This window comes from Rhinoderma darwinii, chromosome 2 (assembly GCF_050947455.1).
Source record: "Rhinoderma darwinii isolate aRhiDar2 chromosome 2, aRhiDar2.hap1, whole genome shotgun sequence".
NCBI classification, from domain to species: domain Eukaryota; kingdom Metazoa; phylum Chordata; class Amphibia; order Anura; family Rhinodermatidae; genus Rhinoderma; species Rhinoderma darwinii.
The window spans coordinates 291,951,552-291,978,529 of NC_134688.1; the positions used below are offsets into that span (position 1 = coordinate 291,951,552).

The 26,978-nt window shown below is 42.6% G+C and overlaps 1 protein-coding gene and 1 long non-coding RNA gene across 2 annotated transcripts in view; one reads left to right on the top strand and one right to left on the bottom strand.

Moving 5' to 3' along the window:
- Window positions 1-1,895: 1,895 nt before the first annotated feature.
- The window catches only part of LOC142741189 (uncharacterized), a 69,848-nt gene continuing 44,765 nt past the window's right edge, over window positions 1,896-26,978 (top strand). Inside the window, exon 1 of the long non-coding RNA XR_012881027.1 lies at window positions 1,896-2,120. This is a non-coding gene — a long non-coding RNA (uncharacterized LOC142741189). The remainder of the gene's footprint in view (window positions 2,121-26,978) is intronic.
- LOC142743733 (pancreatic secretory granule membrane major glycoprotein GP2-like) overlaps window positions 18,634-26,978 on the bottom strand; it is a 31,242-nt gene continuing 22,897 nt past the window's right edge. Inside the window, exons 5-7 of the mRNA XM_075854757.1 lie at window positions 24,666-24,822; window positions 20,239-20,311; window positions 18,634-18,719 (exon numbers count right to left, since the gene is read on the bottom strand). Of these exons, the coding sequence (XP_075710872.1) occupies window positions 18,634-18,719; window positions 20,239-20,311; window positions 24,666-24,822 (316 nt within the window). The remainder of the gene's footprint in view (window positions 18,720-20,238; window positions 20,312-24,665; window positions 24,823-26,978) is intronic.

Consider the following 26,978-nt stretch of genomic DNA (forward strand, 5'->3'; position numbering starts at 1 on the left):
TGTCCCTCCAGAAACCAGTGGTCCTGAACCACTTCAGCAAGACTTCTAGTACCACAGTTGCTCCCAGCGGTCCTTCTGATATATTCGAGGTAAAGGAGATCCTGGACTGCAAAAGGGTAGGAGGAAGGACTTTCTATTTGGTGGACTGGAGAGGTTTTGGTCCTGTGGAGAGGTCCTGGGAGCCAGAAGAGAACCTCAGTGCTCCTGCTCTTATTAAAAAGTTCCTCTCTCGCTCTGGCCCCAAGAAGAGGGGCGTAAGAGGAGATACTGTAGCATCCATGGCCGCGGGCCGTCGGGTTTGCTCAATGTAGATATGGTCCAAGCAATGTAGATATGGTCCAAGCTAAATTAAATAAAATAAATGTGCACAAGGCCCCGGGACCAGATGGGTTACACCCTAGAATTCTTAAAGAGCTTAGTTCAGTTATTTCTGTCCCCCTTTTCATAATATTCAGAGAATCTCTAGTGACTGGTATAGTGCCAAGGGACTGTGGTGACGATTTTCAAAAAGGGCTCTAGGTCTTCCCCGGGTAATTATAGACCAGTAAGCTTAACATCCATCGTGGGGAAAATGTTTGAGGGGCTATTGAGGGACTATATGCAGGATTATGTGACAAAAAATAGTATTATAAGTGACAGCCAGCACGGTTTTACTAAGGACAGAGGTTGTCAAACTAACCTAATCTGTTTTTATGAAGAGGTAAGCAGAAGCCTAGACAGAGGGGCCGCTGTGGATTTAGTGTTTTTGGACTTTGCAAAGGCATTTGACACTGTCCCCCATAGACGCCTAATGGGTAAATTAAGGACTATAGGTTTAGAAAATATAGTTTGTAATTGGATTGAGAATTGGCTCAAGGACCGTATCCAGAGAGTTGTGGTCAATGATTCCTACTCTGAATGGTCCCCGGTTATAAGTGGTGTACCCCAAGGTTCAGTGCTAGGACCACTATTATTCAACTTATTTATTAATGATATAGAAGATGGGATTAATAGCACTATTTCTATTTTTGCAGATGACACCAAGCTATGTAATATAGTTCAATCTATGGAAGATGTTCATGAATTGCAGGCAGATTTAAACAAACTTAGTGTTTGGGCATCCACTTGGCAGATGAAGTTTAATGTTGATAAATGTAAAGTTATGCATCTGGGTACCAACAGCCTGCATGCATCATATGTCCTAGGGGGAGCTACACTGGCGGATTCACTTGTTGAGAAGAATCTGGGTGTACTTGTAAATCATAAACTCAATAACAGCATGCAGTGTCAATCAGCTGCTTCAAAGGCCAGCAGGATATTGTCGTGTATTAAAAGAGGCATGGACTCACGGGACAGGGATGTAATATTACCACTTTACAAAGCATTAGTGAGGCCTCATCTAGAATATGCAGTTCAGTTCTGGGCTCCAGTTCATAGAAAGGATGCCCTGGAGTTGGAAAAAATACAAAGAAGAGCAACGAAGCTAATTAGGGGCATGGAGAATTTAAGTTATGAGGAAAGATTAAAAGAATTAAACCTATTTAGCCTTGAAAAAAGACGACTAAGGGGGGACATGATTAACTTATATAAATATATTAATGGCACATACAAAAAATATGGTGAAATCCTGTTCCTTGTAAAACCCCCTCAAAAAACAAGGGGGCACTCCCTCCGTCTGGAGAAAAAAAGGTTCAACCTGCAGAGGCGACAAGCCTTCTTTACCTTTAGAACTGTGAATCTATGGAATAGCCTACCGCAGGAGATGGTCACAGCAGGGACAGTAGATGGCTTTAAAAAAGGGTTAGATAATTTCCTAGAACAAAAAAGTATTAGCTCCTATGTGTAGAAATTTTTCCTTCCCTTTTCCCGTCCCTTGGTTGAACTTGATGGACATGTGTCTTTTTTCAGCCGTACTAACTATGTAACCTGCCGACGCTCCGCAGCGATGGATCCGTGAGCGCCGGTCCCCATCTCCTTCCTAGGAGACGCCAGCGCTCACTAATGCTCCGTTCTGCTGTGACCCGTAGAGTCTTCTGCCACGTCCAGTGTCTTCTGCTACATCGGATACTGCTCGCCACGTCTGGCGCTACCTGCCGCACCGGCCTCCATCCGTGCTGAAGCCACCGTCTGGACTAGTTCAGGTACCCAAGCATTGCTATCTGCTATTGACTTTTGTGTAGACTGTGACCTGGCCAGCTGCCTCCCCGCTACGGCGGAGCGGCCTAGTGGGTCCACATACCGTAAAGTTGCACTGACGTATCTGTTTTATGCTTTGAACTTTCCTTTTTATGACTTCAGAAGCTCTCATAATCAGTATGCAACCTATTCTCCATTCAAACTTCTTCTCTAGGGGTGTTCCCCAGCACTGGTCACATGTTCTTTCCTCTAGGGGAGTACACCAGCGCTGGTCAGATGTTCTCTTCTTTGGCTGTGTGGATTTCTCATGCATGAGCACAGCCTTCTCTCTGCTCTCCCCTCAGCTCTCCCCGTCCCTTCTTCTGCTTCCGTTTTGCATAACCACACCCACACAGTTACACAGCGTGTCTATGTATTTTCCATTGTCCCCCCTCCCTCTCTGAGCTTTTGCTCACGATCTTCATACTACACTATAGCTCTCTGCTGACACAGGGGACATGTTGCACTGTGCATACCCAGCTATCTGTGGTTGGGAGAGATCGCTGGGCATGCACTGTAGTGAAGAGAAGAAAGTGGCTGCTGAATAACTGAAGGGGACCTATTCTCATCTGCACAGTACACACCAGTGAGTAGGATCTTGCACATGCGCAGATGTCACACTAATTGCTCGTACATAAGTCTACAAAGGAGGAGCTGCTGAGTTTGCTGTCAGGGAGCTGACTGACGAATCAGAGAGAACTGACTACAGCAGCTGGCCTTGTACTGAAACACACTGCAGGTACAGAAGACAAACGGTAGACAATTTTTAATTAAGACCATATATGTGTTTTATTTTGCAAAAAATCATACAATGCAATAAAAAAAAAAAGCAAAAAAACAACTGTGCAAATGTGTACATAGCCTTTTAACACCCCCAGCCATGAAAGGATTAAGCAAATAAAACATTATAATCACCCTTTGGCTATCCTCTAGTCTTGAACATTTCCTAATATATAGCCAATTTTATATTTTGGGTGAAAATGACTTATAAGCAAGCTTCAGCAGTTGCCTTACAGCTCAAGAATGAGAAGAAAGTTAAGGTTTTGATTGAGAAGTGATGGAGCTTCAGATGTTTAAGGCAATATTTTTTATCTTGATTTATTATTGTCCATTTAGGCCCTATGTACACGACCGTATTTTTGATACACAATTACGGATCCGTAATTGCGGATTAATGTACGGATCCATTAATTTATATTGCCCACTAACACCTTCCCGTATATTTACGGGAAGGTGTCCGTGCCGTAGAAAGGATCCGCAAAAATAGGACTTATCCTATTTTTGGAATTTACAGACTGTGCTCCTATACTTTTATAATGGGAACACGGTCTGTAAATGCGTGTGACTTTCCGCGGCCGTCTGGGCAATGGCAGTGTGCAGGGGGCCTTACCCTATACTATTATTGAAACTCATCGACTGGTGTTTACAAAGGATTGGCCAGAGCAACTATGCACATGAAGTTTACATAAATTAATCACACACACATATGTAGAAATATAAGTTCCTATAAACTCCTCTGTTATGATGATTTATCAGCTTCGATACTGTCATTGCATAAGGGTAAATGTTGTATGTTGCTGTGCATTTACATTAATTCTGCCAAGAGCATTGTAAAGAGAATTGAGCTCAATTTCCAGGACACAGTGAAACCTGTAAGAAAACAAAACCACTTTCAGTAAAACACAGTGGAAAGGCATAAGATAGAAATATTGTGTCATGTTCTTAGGTTTTTCATGTATTATTTCTCTTTTGGCAAATAAATATATTTACAACCCACCGGAACGGCCAGGGTCATAATACAACAATCTTTTTATGGTGAAACTGTAATGTGATTTGTTTTTTCCAGTCAGTCTAGACCAAGTGGTCTCAAACTCGGCTGGGTAAATGGGCCGCACATAGAAAAAATGTGAAGTTGACGTGCTGCATTACTTTCAAATTTGATACAATACAAAATGATTGTTAATCAATTAGTTATTTGTACTATAACAATACTACATTACTATAACAATACTACATTACTATAATAATACGACATTATAATAATAATACTACATTACTATAACAATACTACATTACATTACTATAATACTACATTACTATAATATTACTACATTAGTATAACAATACTACATTATTATAACAATACTACATTACTATAATGATACTACATTACTATAATAATACTATATTACTCTAATACTACTACATTACTATAACAATACTACAATACTATAATAATGCAACATTACTATAACAATACTACATTACTACAATAACAATACTACATTAGTATAATACTACATTACTGTAATAATACTACATTACTATAATATTACCGCTAGGTTTAAACTTAACGGAAATTTGCGCGTTTACTCCATGTGCTTATTTTAACAATCCAGTTTTCCAGTTTAAGTGTCACTGCTCAGTTGGCAGCATTTGGCAGACACAAGAATATAAAGATTCGGCAGCCCCTTTGTAAATAGTGCCACAGGGCTCGCTGTAGATAATGCTACAGTGGCCTCTGGAGATAATGCCACAGTGCCCTCTGAAGATAATGCCACACACCCACCCGTAGATAATGCCACAGTGCCCTCTGTAGATAATGCCACAGTGCCCTCTGTAGATAATGCCACAGCGCCCTCTGTAGATAATGCCACAGTGCGCTCTGGCAATAGTGCCACACACACACACACACACACACACACACACACACACCCTATAGATAGTGCCACATACACACACACACACACCCATGTAGATAGCTCCATTGGGGCACCCTCGTGGAATCCCCAGCCAGAGCGTTGCTGACGCTTAGGCCAGGGACTCCTCTGCTGGAGGAGCCACTGACGTCACTGTCCATAGACAGTGTGATGTCAGGGGCAACCCCAGAGCAGAGCACTAGTATACGCTACGCTCCACAACTCTGGGGAAGCCCCTGACATCACTGTCTATACATGGACAGTGATGCCAGGGCAACCCCAGAGCCAGAGTCCCGGGCAGAGCACTAGTAGCGCTTTTCCTGGGACTCTAGCTCTGCTCCTGACATCACTGTCCATATATGGAGAGTGATGTCAGGTGCTTCCCAAGCCAGAGTCCCGGGGCAGAGCAGCATCTAGCACCCTCAGACTGGGTCTCCAGCTCTGCTCCTGATATCACTGTCCATATATGGACTGTGATGTCAATGGCTTCCTCAGAGCAGGAGTCCCAGAGCAGAGTGCTAGTATAAGCTCTGCTCTGGGACTTTAGCTCTGGGAAAGCCCCTGACATCACTGTCAATATATGGACAGTGACGTCAGGGGCTTCGCCAGAGCCGGAGTCCCAGAGCCAGAGCCGCTTCTAGCGCTCTGTCTTGGTCTCCTGTTCTGCTTCTGACATCACTGTACATATATTGACAGTTATGTCAGGGGCTTCCCCAGATCTGGAGTCCCGGAGCAGAGCCATTTATAGCACTCGGACTTGGACTCCAGCTCTGCTCCTGACATCACTGTCCATATATGGACAGTGATGTCAAGGGCTTCCCCAGGGTAGGAGTCCCGGAGAAGTATAGTCTAGTATAGGCTCTGCTCTGGGACTCCGGCTCTGTGGAAGACCCTGACATCACTGTCTATATATGGACAGTGACTTCAGGGGCTTCTCCAGCAGAGTAAACCATGGCCAGAGTGTCGGCAATGCCCTGGCTGGGGATTCCATTCCTAGAGTGAGACCCTAAGAAGCTATCTACAGGGAGGGGGGGGGGTGTAGCGCTGTCAACAGGGTGGGATGTGTGGGGCGCTATCTACAGGGGGCTGTGTGGCCATTGCTCACCTACCACCAACGATCCAGCGCGGGAAAGGTACTGATGTTCATGATGTCATGAAGGAGCATCGGTGAACTCCTCCTTCGGCCTGCTCTCTCCTCTCCCAAGGGAGCTACGGTGCCCTGCGGGCCACAGATGACAGCCTCAGGCTGCATGCGGCCCACAGCCCGCGTGTTTGAGACCCCCAGTCTAGATAATTCCATGAAAAATTTAATGAATTTCATCCCAATTTAAACCGTTGAGCTATTCATATGGCAATTAACTTTCTGGACACAAGCATAGAAAATTAAAACAGCAAAATACATAATATTCTGTAATGCACAATCCACAGCTAGAGGTACTAAGGAGAGCTGCAAGAAAAATACATCATATCCTACACAAGGATGACCATGGCAAAATTTTATCGTCCTCTACTATGTTACAGACAACCTCCAAATTTGAGAAACACTATGATCAGGAGTTCATAACTCTCTGACACACAAACCGGAACCTATCCCTGCAATGTAAGGAGCTGCAAAACCTTCCCATATTATGACCACAGGCAGGATAGAGATCCCCAGCATACAGCAGGACTAAAGGATTGCTGGCACATTCACATGTTCTACATCCAATGTTATGTACCCGATTCTGTGTACTAAATGTACTATTAGGTGACCCTATGTTGGAGAAACAGGACAGAAACTGAATGCAAGGATGAGGTCTCATTGCCACACAATTAAAGAGAAATATACATTTACCTATGACTACATTTTTTTTGTAGCCCAGGACATATTGGACATTCAGTATGTTATATAAAGAGGCAATCCCAAAGATATTGATGACACACTTAACACAGGACTGAATTTGTTTCAGGATTTTGTGTCATGTTACAACATCTAAGGTTACTGCTCTATGTATATTATGAGCATCAGCTCTCTGAAAAAACATAAATATGGAGACAATAAAACTTTCACACTACTTATCTGGCAACTAATTATGGAGTGAAGGCTCATTTACAGGGGCCAATTATCGGGCGAATGAGTGTTCGTACGATTGCTCGTTCCCGATCATTGGTACATGTAAACATGTCAACAATCAGCTGGCAAACAAGCAAATGCTCATTTGTCGGCTGATCGCACTTTTTATGCCACCTATAACATTATCATTGTCCGCAATAATGCAGGAGGTAAACAGGGTATGTGCTGCCGACAATATACAAATTGGATGGGGACCGAACCATCGCACTAACGATTGTTCATCCCCTTACAGTTTGCATGGGCCCGTGTAAAACTTTTAAACGAGCGCCGATATAACAAGTTAATCAGCACTCACTATGAACGCTGTTTTTTTTTTTTTTAAATGTACATTTATTACACTGTGTGCGTGTGCACGTGTGTGTTTAGATATACCATGCCTGATGAAGAGACCTAGGTAGTCTCAAAAGCTTGCTGTTTAACATATTTTCTTTTATTTCAGTAAGCTATTGAAAAGTATCATACAGTAATTGCAATACTTTTATTTAGTTTTTTCTTTTAAGAGCAATAAAAACCTTTTTCCAAAATCCTGTCTGTTCATTTTATGAGAAACTATGTTTTGCTCTTGAAAAGGGAGCGATCAGTCGACATACTGCAATGTTTTTCCTACTTCAATAGAACACTTTGGAAGCCACTTCATACAGAATTAAGAATGGGAGGGATCATCTATTTCATTGACCCCTTACCACCACAGTCAATATATGGCAAAACAAAAAAAATTTTTAACAAATTTTTTTTAGAGCCATAAATGTAACATTTTTTTGTGGATGAAGCTTTCTGTAGGCTTGTTATTTTTTTTTTTTTTTTTTTGCGGTGGTAGCTGTTTTTATTGGTACCACTTTGGGGTACATATGACTTTTTGATCACTTTTTATTTACTTTCGTTGGGGAGGTACATTGACCAAAAAACAGCGATCCTGGCAGTTTCTTTTTGTTATGGTGCGTTAAATAACATTATATTAGAACAGTTCAGATATTTAGGCTTCCTTCACACAGAAATGTTCTGGCAATTAAACTGCAAATTTTATGGTGTTTTTTAGTGGTGTTTCGTTATGTTTTTTATGTGGTGTCATTTTGAATATGTTTTTTTTCTGGCGTTTTAAAAAATCTACGGGAAAAACGCTTGAAAAAGCACCATACCCACAGCATGCAGTGTTTGGAAAAAAAACCGCCATTGACCAAAACGCAGTTGTGTGTAGTGCATTTGAGATTTTACTATCGACTTTAGGCCGGATTTACACGAGCGTGTGCATTTTAACCAAAGCAAAAAACGCGGCGTTTTGCGTGCGCAAAAGGCACTTAACAGCTCCGTGTGTCAGCCCCGTATGATGCGTGGCTGCGTGATTTTCGCGCAGCCGCCATCATTAGGACACTCCGTTTGGATGTTTGTAAACAGAAAAGCACGTGGTGCTTTTCTGTTTACATTCATAGTTTGACAGCTGTTGCGCGAATCACGCTCGTCCCATGGAAGTGCTTCCGTGTGCTGCGCCTGATTTTCACGCACCCATTGACTTCAATGGGTGCGTGATGCGCGAACAACGCACAAATATAGGACATGTTGTGAGTTTTACGCAACGGTCTCACGCTGTGTAAAAATCACGGACTGTCTGCACGGCCCTATGGACTAACATAGGTCCGTACGACACACGTGAAAATCACGCGCGTTGCACGGACGTATATCACGTTTCTGTAAATAAGCCCTTAATGTAACATCTGACTGCACCTAAAACTGCATGAAAAAGCTTTGCAAAACAGCAGCAAAACGCTGTGTGTAAAACCTCCCTTATGGATGCAGCTATACCTAATATGTTTATTTCTTTATTTTTTTAATTACTTTAGGGGAAAAGTAAGATCAGCTTTTTCTATAATTTTTTAATATTTTTTTTATATAACAAAAAACTATTTATTACATTTTTTTAATCACCCTAAGGCCTCATGCTCATGACAGTAGCCATGTGCACGGCTGTGATTTCGGGTCGGCCAGCCACGGAGTGTCACCCGCGAGCCGCACGCAAGTCGCGGGCAGGACACATGGCTGCGTTCATTATTTTCTATGAGCCTGGGCCGCAGAACACGGCTGTAATAAAACATGTCCGTTCTTTCTGCGGTCCAGGCTCCTGGGCCATGCACGGACCGTGGAAATGAATGGAACCGCAATTCTCCCGTGGATTTTCATGGGAATTGCGGCCGCAAAAGCACGTTCGTGTGCATAGGGCCTAAGGGACTTTAACAAGTGATTGTTTGATCACTGGTACAATACACCGAAATACTTATGTATTGCAGTATATTGTGATTTTTATTTAATTCTATAGGAGCACAAAGATTGCAGACCTGGAAGCCTTCTTTAGGCTGCCAGAAAAACCATCGGCATATACTTCCCCATATACCGACTATGACATAAATGTATATCAAATGTCAGTAAGGAGTTAAAGCAGATCTGTCACCTCTGAGCTATGAGTTCAGAGTATATATATATATATATAGAAACTTACTAGCTTCAAAACCCCATCCAGACTTCCGGTTCCGGTGCTGGGGATGCAGGACGCGAGTGACTGAGCTCCCGCTCCCGTCCAGCCTATCTGCTTGCAATAGTCGCTTCGGCGGCGACAATCAGCGGTGAAGTCACCAGCCCTGCACACGGAATCATCACAGGTGGTGCCTGTATGGACAGGTACCTCCGCAGAAGCGCGCAGAAGCCAGCCATGGAAGACTCAGCCGCGGCCGTGGTAAAGGGAGGTAAGATGGCGGCGCTTCCCGCCACTGCGACCCTGCTATACACACAGGAAGATGAGCTGCAGCACCATCAGTCCCAGCTTTCAAGCCCGACAGAGCACATAATGTCCGCTCTTCCTGCAGCCATTGATTATGTAGCCCTGGCCCAAGAAGTAGCCAAACAGATAGCGGCAGACCTGCAAAAGGCGCTCGAAAAAACGGTGCAAGATTCCCTAAACTGCGTGCATGCGGAGCTGGCACAAGTCACTTTCAGAGCTGATGAGTTAGAGCAGCGTATGACGCTGCTGGAGGATGAAAATGAGCGTCTGCAATCCAAACTCAGAGGGGTGCTGTCTGTTACTACGCAGTTGGGGGACAAGGTGGAGGATCTGGAAAACCGCTCCAGGAGGAGCAACCTGCGACTGGTGGGGCTGAAAGAAGCGGTGATGTCTTCTGATTTGCAACAAGTGTGTGAGAGGACATTGCCAGAAGCTTTAGGTCTTCCCCGTCCATGCCGGGTGGAGAGGGCGCATAGAGTGGGGCCGGACCCCAGAAACCTCCCAGCAACAGACGACCACAGTTCGCTTCGTCCCAGACAAGTAATCTTTAAACTGTTGGATTACAATGATAAGGTGGCACTTATGAAAGCATTCCGCAGCAGATCGCGTCCCTTGGAAATACTGGGCATGAAAGTGCTACTTTTTGAGGATTTCTCGGCGGAGGTTGCAAAACGAAGGCGGGCTTTCAGCAAGATCTGCACCGCGTTGTTCCAAGCGAAAATACGTTTTAACCTGCAGTACCCAGCCATCTTGCGGGTGCTTCAAGAGAACGGGCGGAACAAGGTTTTCACCACGCCACAGGAAGCGGAGGACGCACTTACGGAGCTTTGTAGGCGCAGACCACAGCAAGAGGAGAGTCACAGTCCAGTACACAGTCTGAATCACAAGTCGAGAGAAGCCAAACGGAACCGACTAAATATGGAGCGAACCTGGGCAGAAGCTTTAATGCCCACACCTGGAAGATCCCGGGGGGGGGTCGAGCCGGAAATGGAGGGGATTCTCCGAAACCGCAGAGGCGTACGCGGGACCGCACCCGATCCACGTCTCCTGATTGACGGACGAAGATCTTTTCAGCACATGTTATTTCAGCTGATGTGATGATGATTTTGTGGACGCTGTAGACCAATTGCAGATTCCGACCAGATACAGATAAGTTTACAGATAATTTGAAAGTTTTGAGGGAGATATTTGGCGGTAGTATACGGCACTCTGTACCGGTCAACAGCTGGCCTATGGTTATAATGTTACAATGTTATAAGGTTGAAATGTATGCACTCTGGTATTTCCCTGCATTTTCAGTACAGGAGATTAGTGAGGGAGTTAGATCAGGCTCTGAGATTTTTCCTTGTGGGTGGGATTGATCGGGAATGAGACAATGCCTCCCCCACGCAAGGGATTAGCTGTATCTGTCACAGATGGCAGATTGGGGGAAATTGTGATAGAAGATATGGGAAAAGAAGGTAGGGAAACCTTGAGGCGAAGCAAGATTCATGTGGATATGTGATTTTAAGTCTGTTTGCATAAAAGTCATGAAGATATAATCCAAACGGACGCTAGGCTGTTAAAATTGATGATATGGAAATGTATAAGAGTGTGCACAGGCGACAAAGAGTTATTGAGGGGGCAAGGGCAAGTGTTACTTCCTCAGGGAAGGAGTCATATGTGTAGGCTGGGGGGGAGGGGGAGGGAGGGGCGTGTTCTGACATAACAGAAAAAAGTGAAGTCACGTACACCAGTGGGTATGAAGGGGCTGCTAACCCTTGCCGCAGGTGATTTGAGGGTTTCGTTAGATAAGGGCTGGGGGTTGGCCTTGTTGGTTCTGGCTTATACGCCGGGTTTTGGTTATGTTGTTAATGTTTATACATGGCTCTTGGAAAAAGACGGATCTGACTCCCCGAACTTAGCACGACTTTTAGGCACTTTAGCTCATCTTATACATGGCCCAATAACATGAAAATAGTCTCTTGGAACGTTAAAGGGCTGAGATCCCCACAGAAACGGACCAAACTTTTACGACACATGAAAAGATTGCACCCAGATGTGGCCCTATTGCAGGAAACTCACCTTACTGAGCCGGAGTTTAAAGGCATGGTGTTGCCCGAAAAACATGTTTGTTTTTTTTTTATTAAACATTTAGTGTGTGGGTGATTAAACATTGTTCACATTTTTTTTATTTTTTTCACGAGTCAGGAAATATTATAAATTATTTCTAATTTATAATACTACCCATTTTTGGTCACTAGATGGAGCTATTTCCCAAAATTGCAGCATTGCAACATTGGGTTAAAAGCTCTCGCTCTAGTGAGCTCTCAGCATCCCCCCCTCCTTTATCCTGGCTAGTGCCGGGATAAACGAGGGGTTTGAACGGTGTAACCTCCTACACTGTGTGTCGCCATTTTTTGAGCTAACACACAGCGTAGTAGGTTTACATACAGTAGTAAACACACACAAACACGAACATACATTGAAATCTCTTACCTGCTCCTGCCGCTGCGGCTCCCTCCGGCCCGTCCGCTCCGTTTGCTGCCGCTGGTCCAAGTGCACAAATCCGGAAGCCGCGACCGGAAGTAGTAATATTACTGTCCGCCCGCGACTTCCGGTCCACAGGAAAATGGCGCCGGACGGCGCCAATTTCGAATTGGACTGTGTGGGAGCGGCGCATGCGCAGTTCCCACACAGACGCCGTACACGGAAGTCAATGGGACGGGAGCCGTTCGCAGTCCCTATGGGACTGTGGCTGCCGTATTCCATGTCTGTATGTGTCGTTAATCGACACACACAGAAATGGAACAAAAAAGGTCAGCCCCCATAGGGAAGAAAAAGTGTAAAAATAAGAAAAAGTAAAACACAAACACACAAATGAATATAAACGTTTTTAATAAAGCACTAACATCTTTAACATATAAAAAAATAATTTGTGATGACACTGTTCCTTTAAGTATTTGCAAAAATTCTGGGTGGGTCAGGTTTTTGGCTCGTCGGCAAGGGAGGGTAAGGCGGGAGTTATAATTTTGGTAAATAAAAATTTTGTGTTTACACTGGTGTCCCAGGAGCGGGATGACGAGGGCCGTTGGATCCATCTAGTGATGGAGCATGCAGGGGAAACCGTCAGTATTCATAATGTGTATGGCCCAAATACGGTTAACACTGGTTTTTTTGGTCATTTGGAATCCCAACTCCAGCAGGATCGCACTAGGTTTTTGATTCTAGGGGGAGACCTTAACACTGTAAGATCTTCAAAGGAGGATAGGAGCGCAGGGACTAGTTCGCAGAGAAATAGAGATAAGATCTTGCCCGACTTTTTAAGACACACGGCCCTAATAGATGCGTGGAGGAGTCTACACCCAGATGCGCGGGAATATACACATTTCTCCCATGTTCATCAGTCATGGTCGCGTATTGATTACTTGCTAGTTAGTGACGCATTATCGCGGCGTTTACGTGAAGCGACAATTGAAGATCTAGTCATTTTGGACCATGCTCCGGTTACCATTACCTTGGCCGACACAGTAGCTAGAGAAACGGATTTTATCTGGAGGTTTCCCGCCTTTCTGGCAAAGGATGAGGGCTTTATACAGAAGCTTAAGGGGTGGTGGATGGAATTTGATGGGGATAATGTATCGCATCGCTCGGAACCGTCATTGTATTGGCGTACAGCTAAAGCGGTAATACGAGGAAAAATCATGCAATATATGTCTAATCTTAAACGTAAGACGACCGAAGGATACAAGGCAGCGAGCGACAGATTACGGTGTGCATACACAGCATTTCTACACTCTCCATCACTGCCATTGGGGGAGGAATGGAGGGAAGCCAAGCGACAGTTTGATCAGTGGTTAGACAAAAGAGAGAGTATTTACCGGTCCCAATTTGATGCCGATTTAATGCGTTTCGGCAATAAAGCGGGCAAATTATTAGCGCGATTAGCAAAAGGGAGGTATGCACCGTCGCACATATCAACACTTAACGAATCAAATGGAACTCCTACTTCAGACCCAAAAAAAATCAATACCATATTAAGTAAGTACTACCAAGCCCTTTACTCAGAAACACCCATAGATCTCCAAAAAGGGAGGGAATTTTTGGAGAAGGTGAAGCTGCCAGGGCTCACCCAGGAGCAAAATGGTCACTTGAGCGCAGAGATTACATTAGAGGAAGTCTGGAGCGCCATTAAGACCTTATCTAACGGAAAGGCCCCGGGTCCGGATGGATTCACAGGGGAGTTTTTTAAATCTCTGAGAGAGGAAATCAGTCCTACCTTGGTGGCATACTATAATATTTTACTAGGCACGGGGGCTTTACCAGCAGAAGCTAAAGTAGCGCATATAAAGGTGCTACCCAAAAAGGGGAAGAATCCTCTTGACCCGGGGGCGTACCGTCCCATTTCGCTGATAGACCAAGATCAGAAATTGCTCCCAAAAATTCTGGCCAATCGGCTGGCTATGTATCTACCCATACTGGTGGGAAAGTCCCAAGTAGGCTTTGTAAAGGGCAGGGCAGCAGTGACAAATCTACGCAAGGTGTTGACGGTGCTAGAAACAGTCAGGCATGATCCCCATCCAGGTACCAGGCCGGCACTTTTAGCGCTAGATGCAGAGAAAGCCTTTGATAACATACAATGGGAATGGCTGGGGATGGTGCTAGACAAAATGAACATTCAGGGAGACTTCCGGGTCTTCCTGAAGGGAGTCTACAATAGCCCGCAAGCACGTGTTCACTCCTCAGGGTTCCTATCAGATCCCTTCCAATTACATAAAGGAACACGACAGGGTTGCCCCCTATTACCCCTGTTATTCAATCTGGCATTGGAACCTATGGCTAGATACCTGGAGGAATCGGATATGTTCAGAGGCATTCAAGTAGGGTCTTGTGCAGTGAAATTAGCCCTGTTCGCTGATGATGTCATACTTTTTATGTCGAATCCTCAAGAGCATTTAGGGAAGGTTTTTCAATTTTTACAGGAATTTGGACAATGCTCGGGATATAAAGTCAACATAGCTAAGAGCGAACTGCTGGAGTTGGGCAGGCCATTGCCTAAGACCTTTTGGAAATCCTTGGGTTGCGGGATATCACCGGTTGAGCACTGCATTACTTATCTGGGTATCAAAATAGGGAGGGCACCAGACACTCTGTATGGCCTAAATTATCCCCCGTTAATTAAAAAAATACAAGCGGAACTCACTAGATGGGGCCAATTGCCGTTGTCCCTCCTGGGAAGATGCCATCTGATTAAGATGGTTAGTTTCCCCAGATTGCTATACCCCTTTCAAACACTTCCTCTATTATTGAAGCATGTGGATGTCTTGAAACTGACGGCTTCATTCACTAAATTTATATGGGCAGGAAAAAGGCCGCGCATAGCACTTACCAAGCTTATGATGGGTAAACAAGAAGGGGGTGTGAACTTTCCGAATGTCAGGGGTTATAACGTGGTCTGTCTTTTTCGCCATGTAGTAGATTGGCTTCATGAGACAAGCAATTATTCCAACTTAGATCTGGAAGGGGAGTATGCCTCACCCTGGAACCTAAAAGCTTTGTTACATTGTAGAGTTGCTTCTCTTCCGTGCCTTCTCAAAACCTCCATTGTATTGAGAGATACAGTTCTAGCTTGGAAAGTGGTACGTAAACAGTTTGGGCTGCCTCACCTGGTCTCGAAATATATGCCGTTAAGCAGACATCCAGAGTTTTTACCGGGAATAGACAAGGGGGACGGAATTGCCTCATGGGGGAGGGTAGGCATGGGAAATGCAGGGGATCTTATGCACACAGAGGAAAAGAGGTGGTTAACTGGGGAGGAAATCACCACTAAACTCAGACACATAGCAGGGAGGGTCAATTTTTTGCAAGTACTTCAGGTACGAGCATTTTGCACCTCCAGGCTCAGGGATTTGAGTAAGGAAGCTACCTCGCACACTCTGGATGAGGTCATGGGTCCAACAACTGGGCAGGCGACCATTTCGGGGCTGTATGGAGCATTGAGAGATGGTTTTGTTTGGCCGCAATCAAGGATTAGTTTTAAAAGCTGGGAACGGTGGACTCAGGATCCAGGTATAGGAGAGATCATACTGGGGGGTTGGGAGACGGTACGGAAGAGTGTGATAAATGAGAGCTGGAGGGAAACCTATTTTAAGTTGATGCATGCAGCTATATATGGCTTTAATATTCTGCCTTCACAATCTTTCCCTGACCGCATTACAAGTTGTCCCAAGTGCAATACACCACTGACGAATTTGTGGCATGGAGTGTGGGGGTGTGTACATACAAAACGATTTTGGGGGATGGTACAGAAATATATTGAGGACCATTGGAAAACGAATCTCCCAATGACACCGCAAGCGCTACTATTCCATCAGGCGCGGCCGCCGGAGGAAGAGGGTGTTCGAGGAGTGAGATCACCTCCCGTGCTGGTGCACACGGTTCTACTGGTAGCCTTGAGATGCCTCCTGAGTAAATGGCTAGAGGCAGACATGCCGGGATTAGAAATGATTGTGTCGCGGCTGAAACAGTTATTGGTTCTTGAGAGGGTGGAGGTGGAAAGGCGGAAGGAAACGGGAACCAAGAAGCTATTTGATAAGTGGCAAACATTCATAGAATCGCAATGTACAGCAGCCGAAATAGCGGAAATTGTTAGGCCCTTCCAGTACACAAAGTGGTATTGTACACAGCTCTTGGCAGGCACTTTAGGGGGGGGGGGTTGCAACTCTGAATCAGCTGGGGGAAAAAGGATGAGTAGAAACTTATTAATGACCTAGGTCGTGTCGGGGTTGGGGGAAGTCATGCTTTCGGTCCATCTGAAGATAGACAATTATGCCATGTTCATATGTTTATATGTTTATGTGTTATGTTGAATTTAATTCAAAGTTAATTCCATGACAGTAGAGTGCTGCGCACTCATGATGTAACTTTTACGTGAAATGTTTGTAAGAAAATGTGAAAACTGATAATAAAAAGGGTATTTAAAAAAAATACAAAAAAAAAAACCCCATCCAAATGTTGCGGAATAATCTGTGTGGAAATTAGAGTGCGCTGCTGTTTTGAAATCCGCAGCATGCTCATTCTTTTGCAAAAGAAAAAAAACAAAAAGGTGGGGATTTTCACGGCAGAATTCCCCCTTTGTAATGCATTTTTTTAAATGTAACTCGAGCATAGAACCATTTGTACATTTTACAAGCAATATAGTTATATAAGGGAGTTAACATAACAATAAATTTAAAGAAAATAAATAAAGAGGTCAGTGCCGGACTATAACAGATTGTATAACTGAGGCTAATGAGACTGTATGGTGACATAATGAACAGCCTCCCCTTGTAGTTAGTGCCACACCCCCTTGTAGATAGTGCTACACAGCCCCCTCTTGTAGATATTGCCACACTCCCCTCCTAGTAGATAGTAACACACACACACACACACACACACACACACACACACACACACACAAAACCACTGTAGATAGTGTCACCCCCCCTTGTAGATAGTGCCACACAGCTCCCCTTGTGGATACTGCCACACACCCCCTGTAGATAAAGCCACACAGCCTCCTGTAGATAGTGCCACACACACACACACACACACACACCCCTGTAGATAGTGCCAGACATCCCCCTCTTGTAGATAGTACCACACAGCCCCATCGCAAATAGTGGCACACAGCCCCCCTGTACACAGTGCCACTCAGCCCCCCTTGCAGATAATGGCACACAGCCCCCTTGTAGATAGCGACACACAGCCCCCCCTTGTAGACACATCCCACAAACAAATAAAAAAAAAGCATGTACTTACCTAGCCCCGTTCCTGTGACACACGGAGCAGCTCCACAGCCTCCTCAGCAGCATATGAGAGGGTATACTTATCTTTCTTATGTGTAGAGTGTTTCAGAAATGCTATGTTCACCTTTGAAGACTATTCTTCTACTAAAATAATGTATCATTATAGTGTTTAATGCAACTTTGTACTTGGTTTTTATTAAAAATATTTGATACTTTTTGAGATACAACGTCTATGTATCTTGGATATATAGAAAGAAGCTGTATCTTGCGCTGAAACCTCAATCCGTCAGGTCAGCATGACAGATGGCTTCCGTGACAGTGGGTCTTGCGTGTCTGCGTGTCTCTTAAACGAAGGATCCACCTGTTATCGATCACATTTAAGTTCATAACTTATATGTGATCGATAACAGGTGGATAATGCGTGACCCGTCGTAAACCGAAGCCATCAGTCCTGCTGGCCAGATGGATTCAGGTTTCAACGCAAGACACAACTTCTATGTATTCAAGATACATAGAAGCTGTATCTGAAAAAGTAAAAAAAAAAACTGTCACAATTTTTTTTAAAGAGTTGCATTAAACACTATAATAAATATATATATATATATATATATATATATATATTTTTTTTTTTACTAAAATAAAGTCTTCAAAGGTGTACATAGCCTTTAAAGCTTCTGGGCCCCAATGCAAAATCTGTAACAAGACCCCTCACCTATTATGTGCCATTTAGACAACTGGTGTCTTGTTATGTGGCAGAGGGGCCTTTTGGTACAGTTAAAAGTGCATAAAAAAACCCTCACCAAATCGGTGTAAAACTGCATGCAGTTTTTGCATGCATTTTTTTTAATGTGGTTTTAACTGCACCTCAACCGCAATGTCTGAATATACCTGTATATCTACAATTTTCTTTATATATACTCTCACAGAACAGTATACTTACCATTAACAGAGCTATCCACAAATTTTTCATCTGAAAAAAAAAAAAGCAAAGTATACACTTAGATATGATGTTTCAGAATGAAATATACTAGTTAGACCTGAAAATGTTGGCTTATAACTGACTGTTTCACAAGAACTTTGCATTTCCCACCCTTTCATCAATACATAGCCTTGAGGTTGTTAAAATGTGCAATTTTACCATGAATCATTGAGTTTGTTATGAGAGTTGTAAAACATATTTTCCAAGAAAATGTATGCGCTAGAGCTCTTGTCGCTGATAACTATGAGTGGTATGTGAAATCTGTTATAGAGTTCATTTTAAATATTTTATATTTAGGGGCATGTTATTAGCATATTTTGAGTTAAAGTGGTTGTACAATAATTGTCTGTTCGCTAGGGGCTGCAAAGCTTGGTCCCCCACCAACTGCTTGAACGAGGATCCCAAACCCCCCCATTTCTCCTCGGGCCACCTCTTACAGTGAGGAGGAGATTGAAAGGAGTGGCGGTCAAGTATGCGCTTGCCGCTCCATTCAATGTCTGCGGTGCTGACGGAAACAGCCAAGCTTTGTACTCGGCTGTTTCCGCCATTCCTATAAATTTTAAATGGAGCAGCAGTGCGTATGGTCAACCACCGCTCCATTTAAAGTCCTCCTCACTGCAGTCAAGTAGTGAGGAGGAACTGTGGTTCAGGACCCACATTCGTGCGATCGGTGGGGTCTGCAGCAATCAAACAATGATCACCTATCCTGTTGATAGTTGATAATTGTCAATTCTTGAATAGAGGGGAGTCCCTCATTGAGAATCTCCATCAATCAACCTAAGTAAAGTGCTGCTAGGAAGTCTCTCTCACTCTTGGAAGACATGACCAATCTGAGCATTACATGGACAGTCCATTGATTTTAATGACCACAATGTAATGTTTTATTTTTACTGTGGTGGAACTGTAGGGGAATATCACACTTGTTACTGGTTTCCCTTACAGATTACGGATTATCATCAGCTTTCTGTATTTTCGAGAGATGCTTTCAACAAAAGGGATTGTAAAAGGGGGATAACCCCTTCAAAACATTAATATTTTACTGAATTAGATTTGATATTAGATGTGGGGGACTTTTTATATCTCATTTTAACTTGTATTCATATACAATAAATGAACCCATAAAAGGTTGAGGAACTTTGTCATTTACGTGTCCCAATTTGAGGCCCGAGCATGGACTGCGATAGTAAAAATGTCCGTTGTGTATTTACACAGGAGCATCCATTCAGCGGACTGTATTTTATCAATGCACTGCGTACTTTGACCATCAAAAGGACAGCGCTTACATAAGGGTTGCTATATGCTTGTAAATGAACACCATTTAGCTGTTGTCACTGGGGAAACCAGACACCGAGTGTTCAATTCCCCAGTGTTGCAGGGGAAAATCAGATATTACACAGCTCTCATTAAAATGAATGGTCGTCATGCCGGCAGATTTCCAAATCAAGAGCTGCTGGAGGTTCTTCCCCTTTTAATTCTAAATAGAGGACCACCCTCTATTATCTCCATTTGACATGTTAGCGCATATGGAAAGGGCATGTTCAAAGTGGGCAACCGCATTCAATTATATTGTGTATTGGTCTGTGTGTCCTGAGTGGTTTCTTACTGGTTCTGCATATTTTGTGTAAATTTCTGTCCCAAGTAGTTAGGGGTGTGGTAGTGTTAACCAGCACCAATAGGGGGTGCTATTTTAATCTTTGCAATGGCCCCCTCACCTCTATATACAGATGTTAAAATAACACATTTGCTAATAGGGAATGTACCTGCATATAGTAATACATTTAATAAGGCAGTCTGGTCCTGATTGGATGATGATTTTGTTCCTGCGGTACAATTCTGCAATAAACAAAAATTTCTTATAAGATAAATTGTACAGTCCTTTAGCCGGATCACCCACTTCCTTCCTATGTTTCCGAATTGTGGCTCCTTTTATAAATCAACAAAGGTGCACAAAATTAAAACATTTTTAAATGCACCTTATGACGTACAGCTCACAAAATTTTTTCTCTAAGGTCCCCTGCACACATAGCAGATTTGTTGCAGATTTACCATCCGCAGTGGAAGACTGTCGCTGGCAAGTTGTTGAGATTTAAAAAACTCATCCACATGCTGCTGAATATTTTTCACAAGGAAATCAGAGACGATGTTGTGGATTATCAAATACGCAGCATAATTATTTTGTTCTGGATGTTCACTGCTAATTTCACTCTTTTCAATGCAGTAGGAGTGAAATCCACAGCAAAATCCGCAGCAAAATCTGCATGTAACATGTTCGAATTTGTGCTGTGGAAATGCTGCGTATACACGGCAGAAATTTGGCAAGAAATCGTCTACGTCTGTGGGTGTCCTAAAGGTTAGGGATACAATGTGACTTTGATTGAGCAACATGTGGATGTATATTTTTCTTTGCTAAATGGCAAACCACCACAAAAACGGCACGTGTGATTCCAGCCTTATAATATTTATTACGGTAATGTATGCAGAAAGTATATGTTTGTTTTTTTTATACCACACAGAGTTTTTTTTATGGCGTTTTGAACTGCATGAAAAAAAATGCACGTTAAAATGGCAGCATTTTGTAAAATGGAATGGCTTTTGTTATGCCGTTTTTAGTGGTGTTACTTTTTTTTTTTAGTGTTATTTTGTACTTTTTTTTTCTGGAGTTTTGAAAATGCTATAGAGAGGCCTTTGGGAAAAAAAAACTCCACCACCAGAGCATGCTGCGTTTTAAATAAAACACTGACCATAAAAAAAGCTATGAAAACGCCACAAACCAAAACACAGTTGTATGTAGTGAATTTTATATTTAAATAAAAAAATCAATTGCTCTTAAAGAGGCTCTGTCACCAGATTCTCAAATCCCTATCGCCTATTGCATGTGATCGGCGCTGCAATGTAGATAACAGTAACGTTTTTGTTTTTTTAAAAACGTTCATTTTTGGCCAAGTTATGAGCTATTTTATATATATGCAAATGAGCTTTGAAATGGACAACTGGGCGTGTTTTTTTTCGTATGTCCAACTGGGCGTGTATTGTGTTTTTAACTGGGCGTGTTTACGTGTATGACGCTGACCAATCAGTGACCAGTCAGCATCATACACTCCTCTCCATTCATTTACACAGCAGCGATGTGCAGCCACATACACAGAGATTAACGTTAATCAAGTGTCCTGATAATGAATACACATGAAATCCAGCCTGGACGTCATGTGTACTCAGAATCCTGACACTTCTGAATCTTTTCTGTGAGAGCCTCTTTAAGCACCACACAAAAATGGTATTTGACAATGCTTTTTATATACATTTTTATAGAAATACAAACAGACAAAATATATTGTATCAAATGTATACCACAATATTATCAATAACAATATTCCACACTTATGGTGCGCTATAGATGAAATGCGCTATGTATGTCTGATGCAGGGCCCTTGTGATACGGACTAGTCGTGTACAAATGCATGGATTTGAGGAATTATAATTAGTCCGTATAGCAAGAGCCCTGCAGCGGATATACATAGCGCATTTCATTATAGCAGAATTATAAACCTAAAGAATTCAAGTAGAGAGCTTCTATTGCAATTAGGTTCATACACCTATGTCAAACTATTGCGATCCAATATTCTATTTCTATTGTGAAATATATATTCATGCTACATATTTGATATATTGTTTTTATTGATAGATTTTGTGGTATATGTATGATAGAGTAAATTTTGTCTGTTTTATCTATTTTTATATAAATACATTTTCAAATACCATTTTTGGGTAGTGTTTGAGGGCCGGTAATTAGATTTTTTTTTATCTCTTTTGCGCATGCTGTATTTTGAAAAATTGAAAAACATCACCAAAAAAACAGCAAAACGCACTGTGTGAATATGCCTGGACAACCCCTGTAAAGGCTATGTAAACCTTTAAAAACTGTGTTTTAGTAAATACATTTTTATTTTTTTTTATTATTAGTAGTAATGTGGTATTTATTGCAACTTTGTAATTGGTATTTATTAAAAAAAATGTTTTGCTTTTTGAGATAGTGCTCCTATGTATCCTGAATACATAAAAGCTATATCTTGTGCTGAAACCTGGATCTGTAAGGTCAGCGGGAATGACGGCTTTGGTGACAGCGGGTCCTGCGTGTCAGATCCACATGTTATCGATCACATCCAAGTTATGAACATAGATGTGATCAATAACAGGTAAGTCCTGTGTGTCAGAGGCATGAAGGACCCGCTGTCACCAAAGTCGTTAGTCCTGCAGACCTTACAGATTCAGGTGTGAGCGCAAGATACAGCTTCTATGTATCAGGGATACATAGATGCTGTATCTCAAAAAGTAAAAAAAATATTATACATGTTTTGTTTCCTTTTGTTGGAATGTGCTGATCAAACTTTGTTTCCTCTTATGTGTTGCATATATGTGGGGTTGACTGCCTGCATTTTTTGATCTTGCACTCCTCCCATTCTACCCTGGGTGATTTTAAGGGTATGTTCACACGGCTTAACAAAATATGTCTGAAATTACGGAGCTGTTTTCAGGCGAAAACAGCTCCTGATTTTCAGACGTTTTTGTAACTACTCGCGTTTTTCTCTGCGTTTTTTACAGATGTTATTGGAGCTGTTTTTCAATGGAGTCAATGAAAAACGGCTCCAAAAACGTCCCAAGAAGTGACATGCTTTGATGAGGGCGTCTTTTTACATGCTGTCTTTTGACAGCGACGCGTAAAATTACACCTCGTGGGAACAGAACATCGTAAAACCCATTGCAAGCAATGGGCAGATGTTTGTAGGCGTAATGGAGCGAATTACGTCTGAAAACAGTGCGTGTGAACATACACTTATTAGTTTAATGCTGGTTCCTACCATCCCTGGACATATGTAGGCTTAGTCCCAGTCCTGGGTGTATGTGCAGAGTAGGTTCCCACCTTACAGAGGATGCCTTGTTGTGGCAGGTGGGCAAACACAGTTTGATCAAAATGTGCGCTAAGAACCTCACTATTGTAAGTAAATTCAGCAGTAATGCATATTTATTTATTTATTTATTTATTTATTCATAGTGTTTAGGTGACATTAGCGTTCTCAATGTGCTGTCGCCAGTTTTGGAAAATGTATTGTTTGCAGTCTTAGGCTTCTTTGCTGCTTTATACATGTTTTGTTTGATTTTGTTGGAATGTGCTGATCAAACTTTGTTTCCTCATATCCACAGGATATGTCATAAATGTCAGATAGATGTGGGTCTCACCACTGGAACTCGCACCTATCTCTAGAATGGGGCCCCTAAACCCCCGTTCTACCTCTCTGTGTTCTGGCTGATTTCCGACCATGAAGGAGAAAACATTGTAGCTCGCTGAGCTACGCTGTGCTCGTAAGCCCCATAGAACTGAATGATAGTTACGGAAACAGCACAGCTCGCATGCTATTCTGCTTCTGTAACTGCCATTCACTACTATGGGAGTTACGGAAACAGCGTAGCTTAGCGAGTTACGCTTGTTTCGTAAATGCAGACCATGTAATCAGTAAGTGGCCGGGAGGCAGTGTGAGCACAAAAAGCCAGAACGGGGTTTAGGCAGCCCCGTTCTAGAGATAGGTGCGGGTCCCATGGTGGGACCCTCATCTATCTGACATTTATGACATATCCTGTGGATATGTCATAAATTCCCCTCATGGGAAAACCACTTTAATGAATATGTTTATATTGGGTTGTTAGAAAAATCTTCATGTTGCATACGGAACAGTATGATCACACTGGGCTCTTCTCAGAAGAGCAGGCCTATCTCAGATCCTGCAATGTCCTTCTTTCTCAGACTACAGACTTCTTCCAAACTTGCCAACGATTAAATTTTTTGTGTGACAATCCCGCAAAGCGGACCACTGAAAGGGGTGGTTTTATGCAAATTTGCATGCAAGGTGGGGGCTGCCAAGCATTTTGGGTGTGTTCCTGGGCACAATGGGGTCGGGGCAAAATACTGTACAGATTTTGGGGATTTAAATGTTGGTAGGTGTGGACTTCTGGTTACCAGCGACTGTTATGAAATCAGCTAGGTCTGTAGGGTAGATGCAAGATAGAATTTTCCTTTGTCCTATGTAACTATGAAATCACTGACATATTGCAGTACTTAAATGAAATGATAAAGTAATGTCATTGTTTCTTAGGCTCAGATAATAAAATCACCTATGACATCTATAGAACTTACTGTTTGACAATCGTCTGTGCAGATTTTAACTTTAGCGTAGAGATTGACAATGGAAGAACCAGAAATCTGGAAAACTTTCATTGAAAACCGTGATTCCGAGGATATTCCATTACTCAGCACACTCATCAGATCAGCAGTTAGTCCACTAGTTGTACATCTTCACAAAAAAAACAAAATTTTAATTACATTACTCATTGTGTAGAAAAGTCATTTCAATGGGATCGTTGGATCTTGGATAATTCTAAGTGTTGTGTCATACGTACATTGAATTTAATGATAGCAGTATTGCGAGAATGGCACCTTGGACAGGTGAAGATACCTGAAAAATCAGCCCTTGGATCGGCGCTGTTCCCTTTAAGCGCAATGTAGTGCTGGTTTCTAGTGTCGCATGGTAACGAGGCAGACATTCTGTAGATCAAAAATTATTTAATAAGTACGATACAGGCGACGCGTTTCGGAGACGAACCGGCTCCTTCCTCAGGCAGTATCACAGAGATAAAGGAAATGTGAGAAGCAATACATATATTGATACAGAGTCCTGAGATCCGTGGAGGAGTCCTCACTGTGGCAGCAGCAGAGGGAGTAGAGTTGCTAGGGCATAGCGCCGATCCAAGGGCTGATTTTTTTTAGATATCTTCATCTGTCCAAGGTGCCATTCTTGAATACTGCTATCATTTCAAGACCGGACAAAGCCTTTGTTTCTGGCAAAAACCGTGGCTTGCAGTTCCCTGAAAAAATCTACAAACCTAAAGAACAGGGGTCGATATCACCATCACCATCGCCTGTTCCACATCCTACGTGGGAAATGCCCTATGTTTGCACCTGTTTGTACCCCTTTTTTCTTTCAGTGAAACATTGAATTTCAGGGTAGACAAAAACACATAAAAAAACGCCTGTAAAACAGCCTCCTACACACATCAAAATACACGATTTATTGATAAACAGCTTAAAAACCGCTTGTGCTTTACGCATCATTTTTTCAGCCTTCAAATGGCGCTGTGTGAACATAGCGTTAGGCCAGGATCACACACACAGTTTTGATGCTGTTTTTGGCTCCGTTTTTCTTGGCCAAAGCAAGAAGTGGAAAATTTATAAAGTAAAGACTGGTGCATCTCATTTATTTTGTGACCACTTTTGTGTTTGGCTCAAAAATCTGAACCAAAAACTGTATCAAAATTATGTGTGTGATCCTGGCCTTATAAAGATTTCATTTAACCGGTTGAGTACTGCCCACTGTATATATATGGCACGGGTTTAAGCTTGCAGAAAAATTGGGCAGCTGAATGTCGGGTGCCAGCCAGTGAGAGGCTGCCAGATACCCTGGAGAAAAGACAGAAGTAGCTTTTGCCGCTTCTGTCCTGTCTGTACTCCCGTACACAGCGCTCAAAGAGCGCTATGTATAGAAAAGAGGCTGCTGCCTCTATTGGTCCTGCCGGGATGCCACTAGGTCTTTGCTGGGTCTTAGACCCAGCAACAACCTTCCACTATAAATGACAATATTCACTGTGACAGGGCTGATTTCCCCTGTAACACGGCTGCTGTGCACCAGTTACAGTGGAAAGGTATAGTGTAATTTTTTTTAAATTAAATAATAAATTACACATAATATATCCGCCCCCCCCCCCCAAAAAAGAAAAAAAGCGCTCCACTGTGGCAATCATAGTTGGAACGCTAGCCTGGGCCAAACTACCCTAAAATAGACATGCAGCATTTCAAAATTTATGGTAGACATTGATGATCACAAATAAAAAGTCTATTTTAAGGTTCAACTATATTAGTACCAGAATAAATGAGCTAAAAATGAAAAAAAGCATATATATATATATTTTTTTTAAAACTAGAAGACTAAAAATGCTACAAAAGCAAAAATTATGTGTTTAAGAAAATAAACCTGCATTGATCACAAAAAAACGTCACGTTGCTAGCCCAACAAATGAGTGTTACGACCGTTTGACGCGTTCTAAAAATGGCTAAATGGTGCCTCGTCCTAAACCGGAGCTGTATATGAAGCAAGTGGCTGCTATTGGCATCTACAGGCAGCCAGAATATTATCATTATATCTGAATAGGTCCAAGATTCTATATCGATAAATCTAAAAGAATATCTTTATAGGGGCTGGAGCTCCATTTCTATCTTTTCATGCAATTATCTATAACAACACAAGCGCAAACATAGCTACAGATGCTGAAGAGGTGAATATAAATTTGTGACTGTATTGTGACTATACATCGTGTTACTATCTGTCTGAGGTGAGATAGTATAATATGTCCTATGTAGAACGACAGCAAACACTCTAAGATATCATGTTGTGTC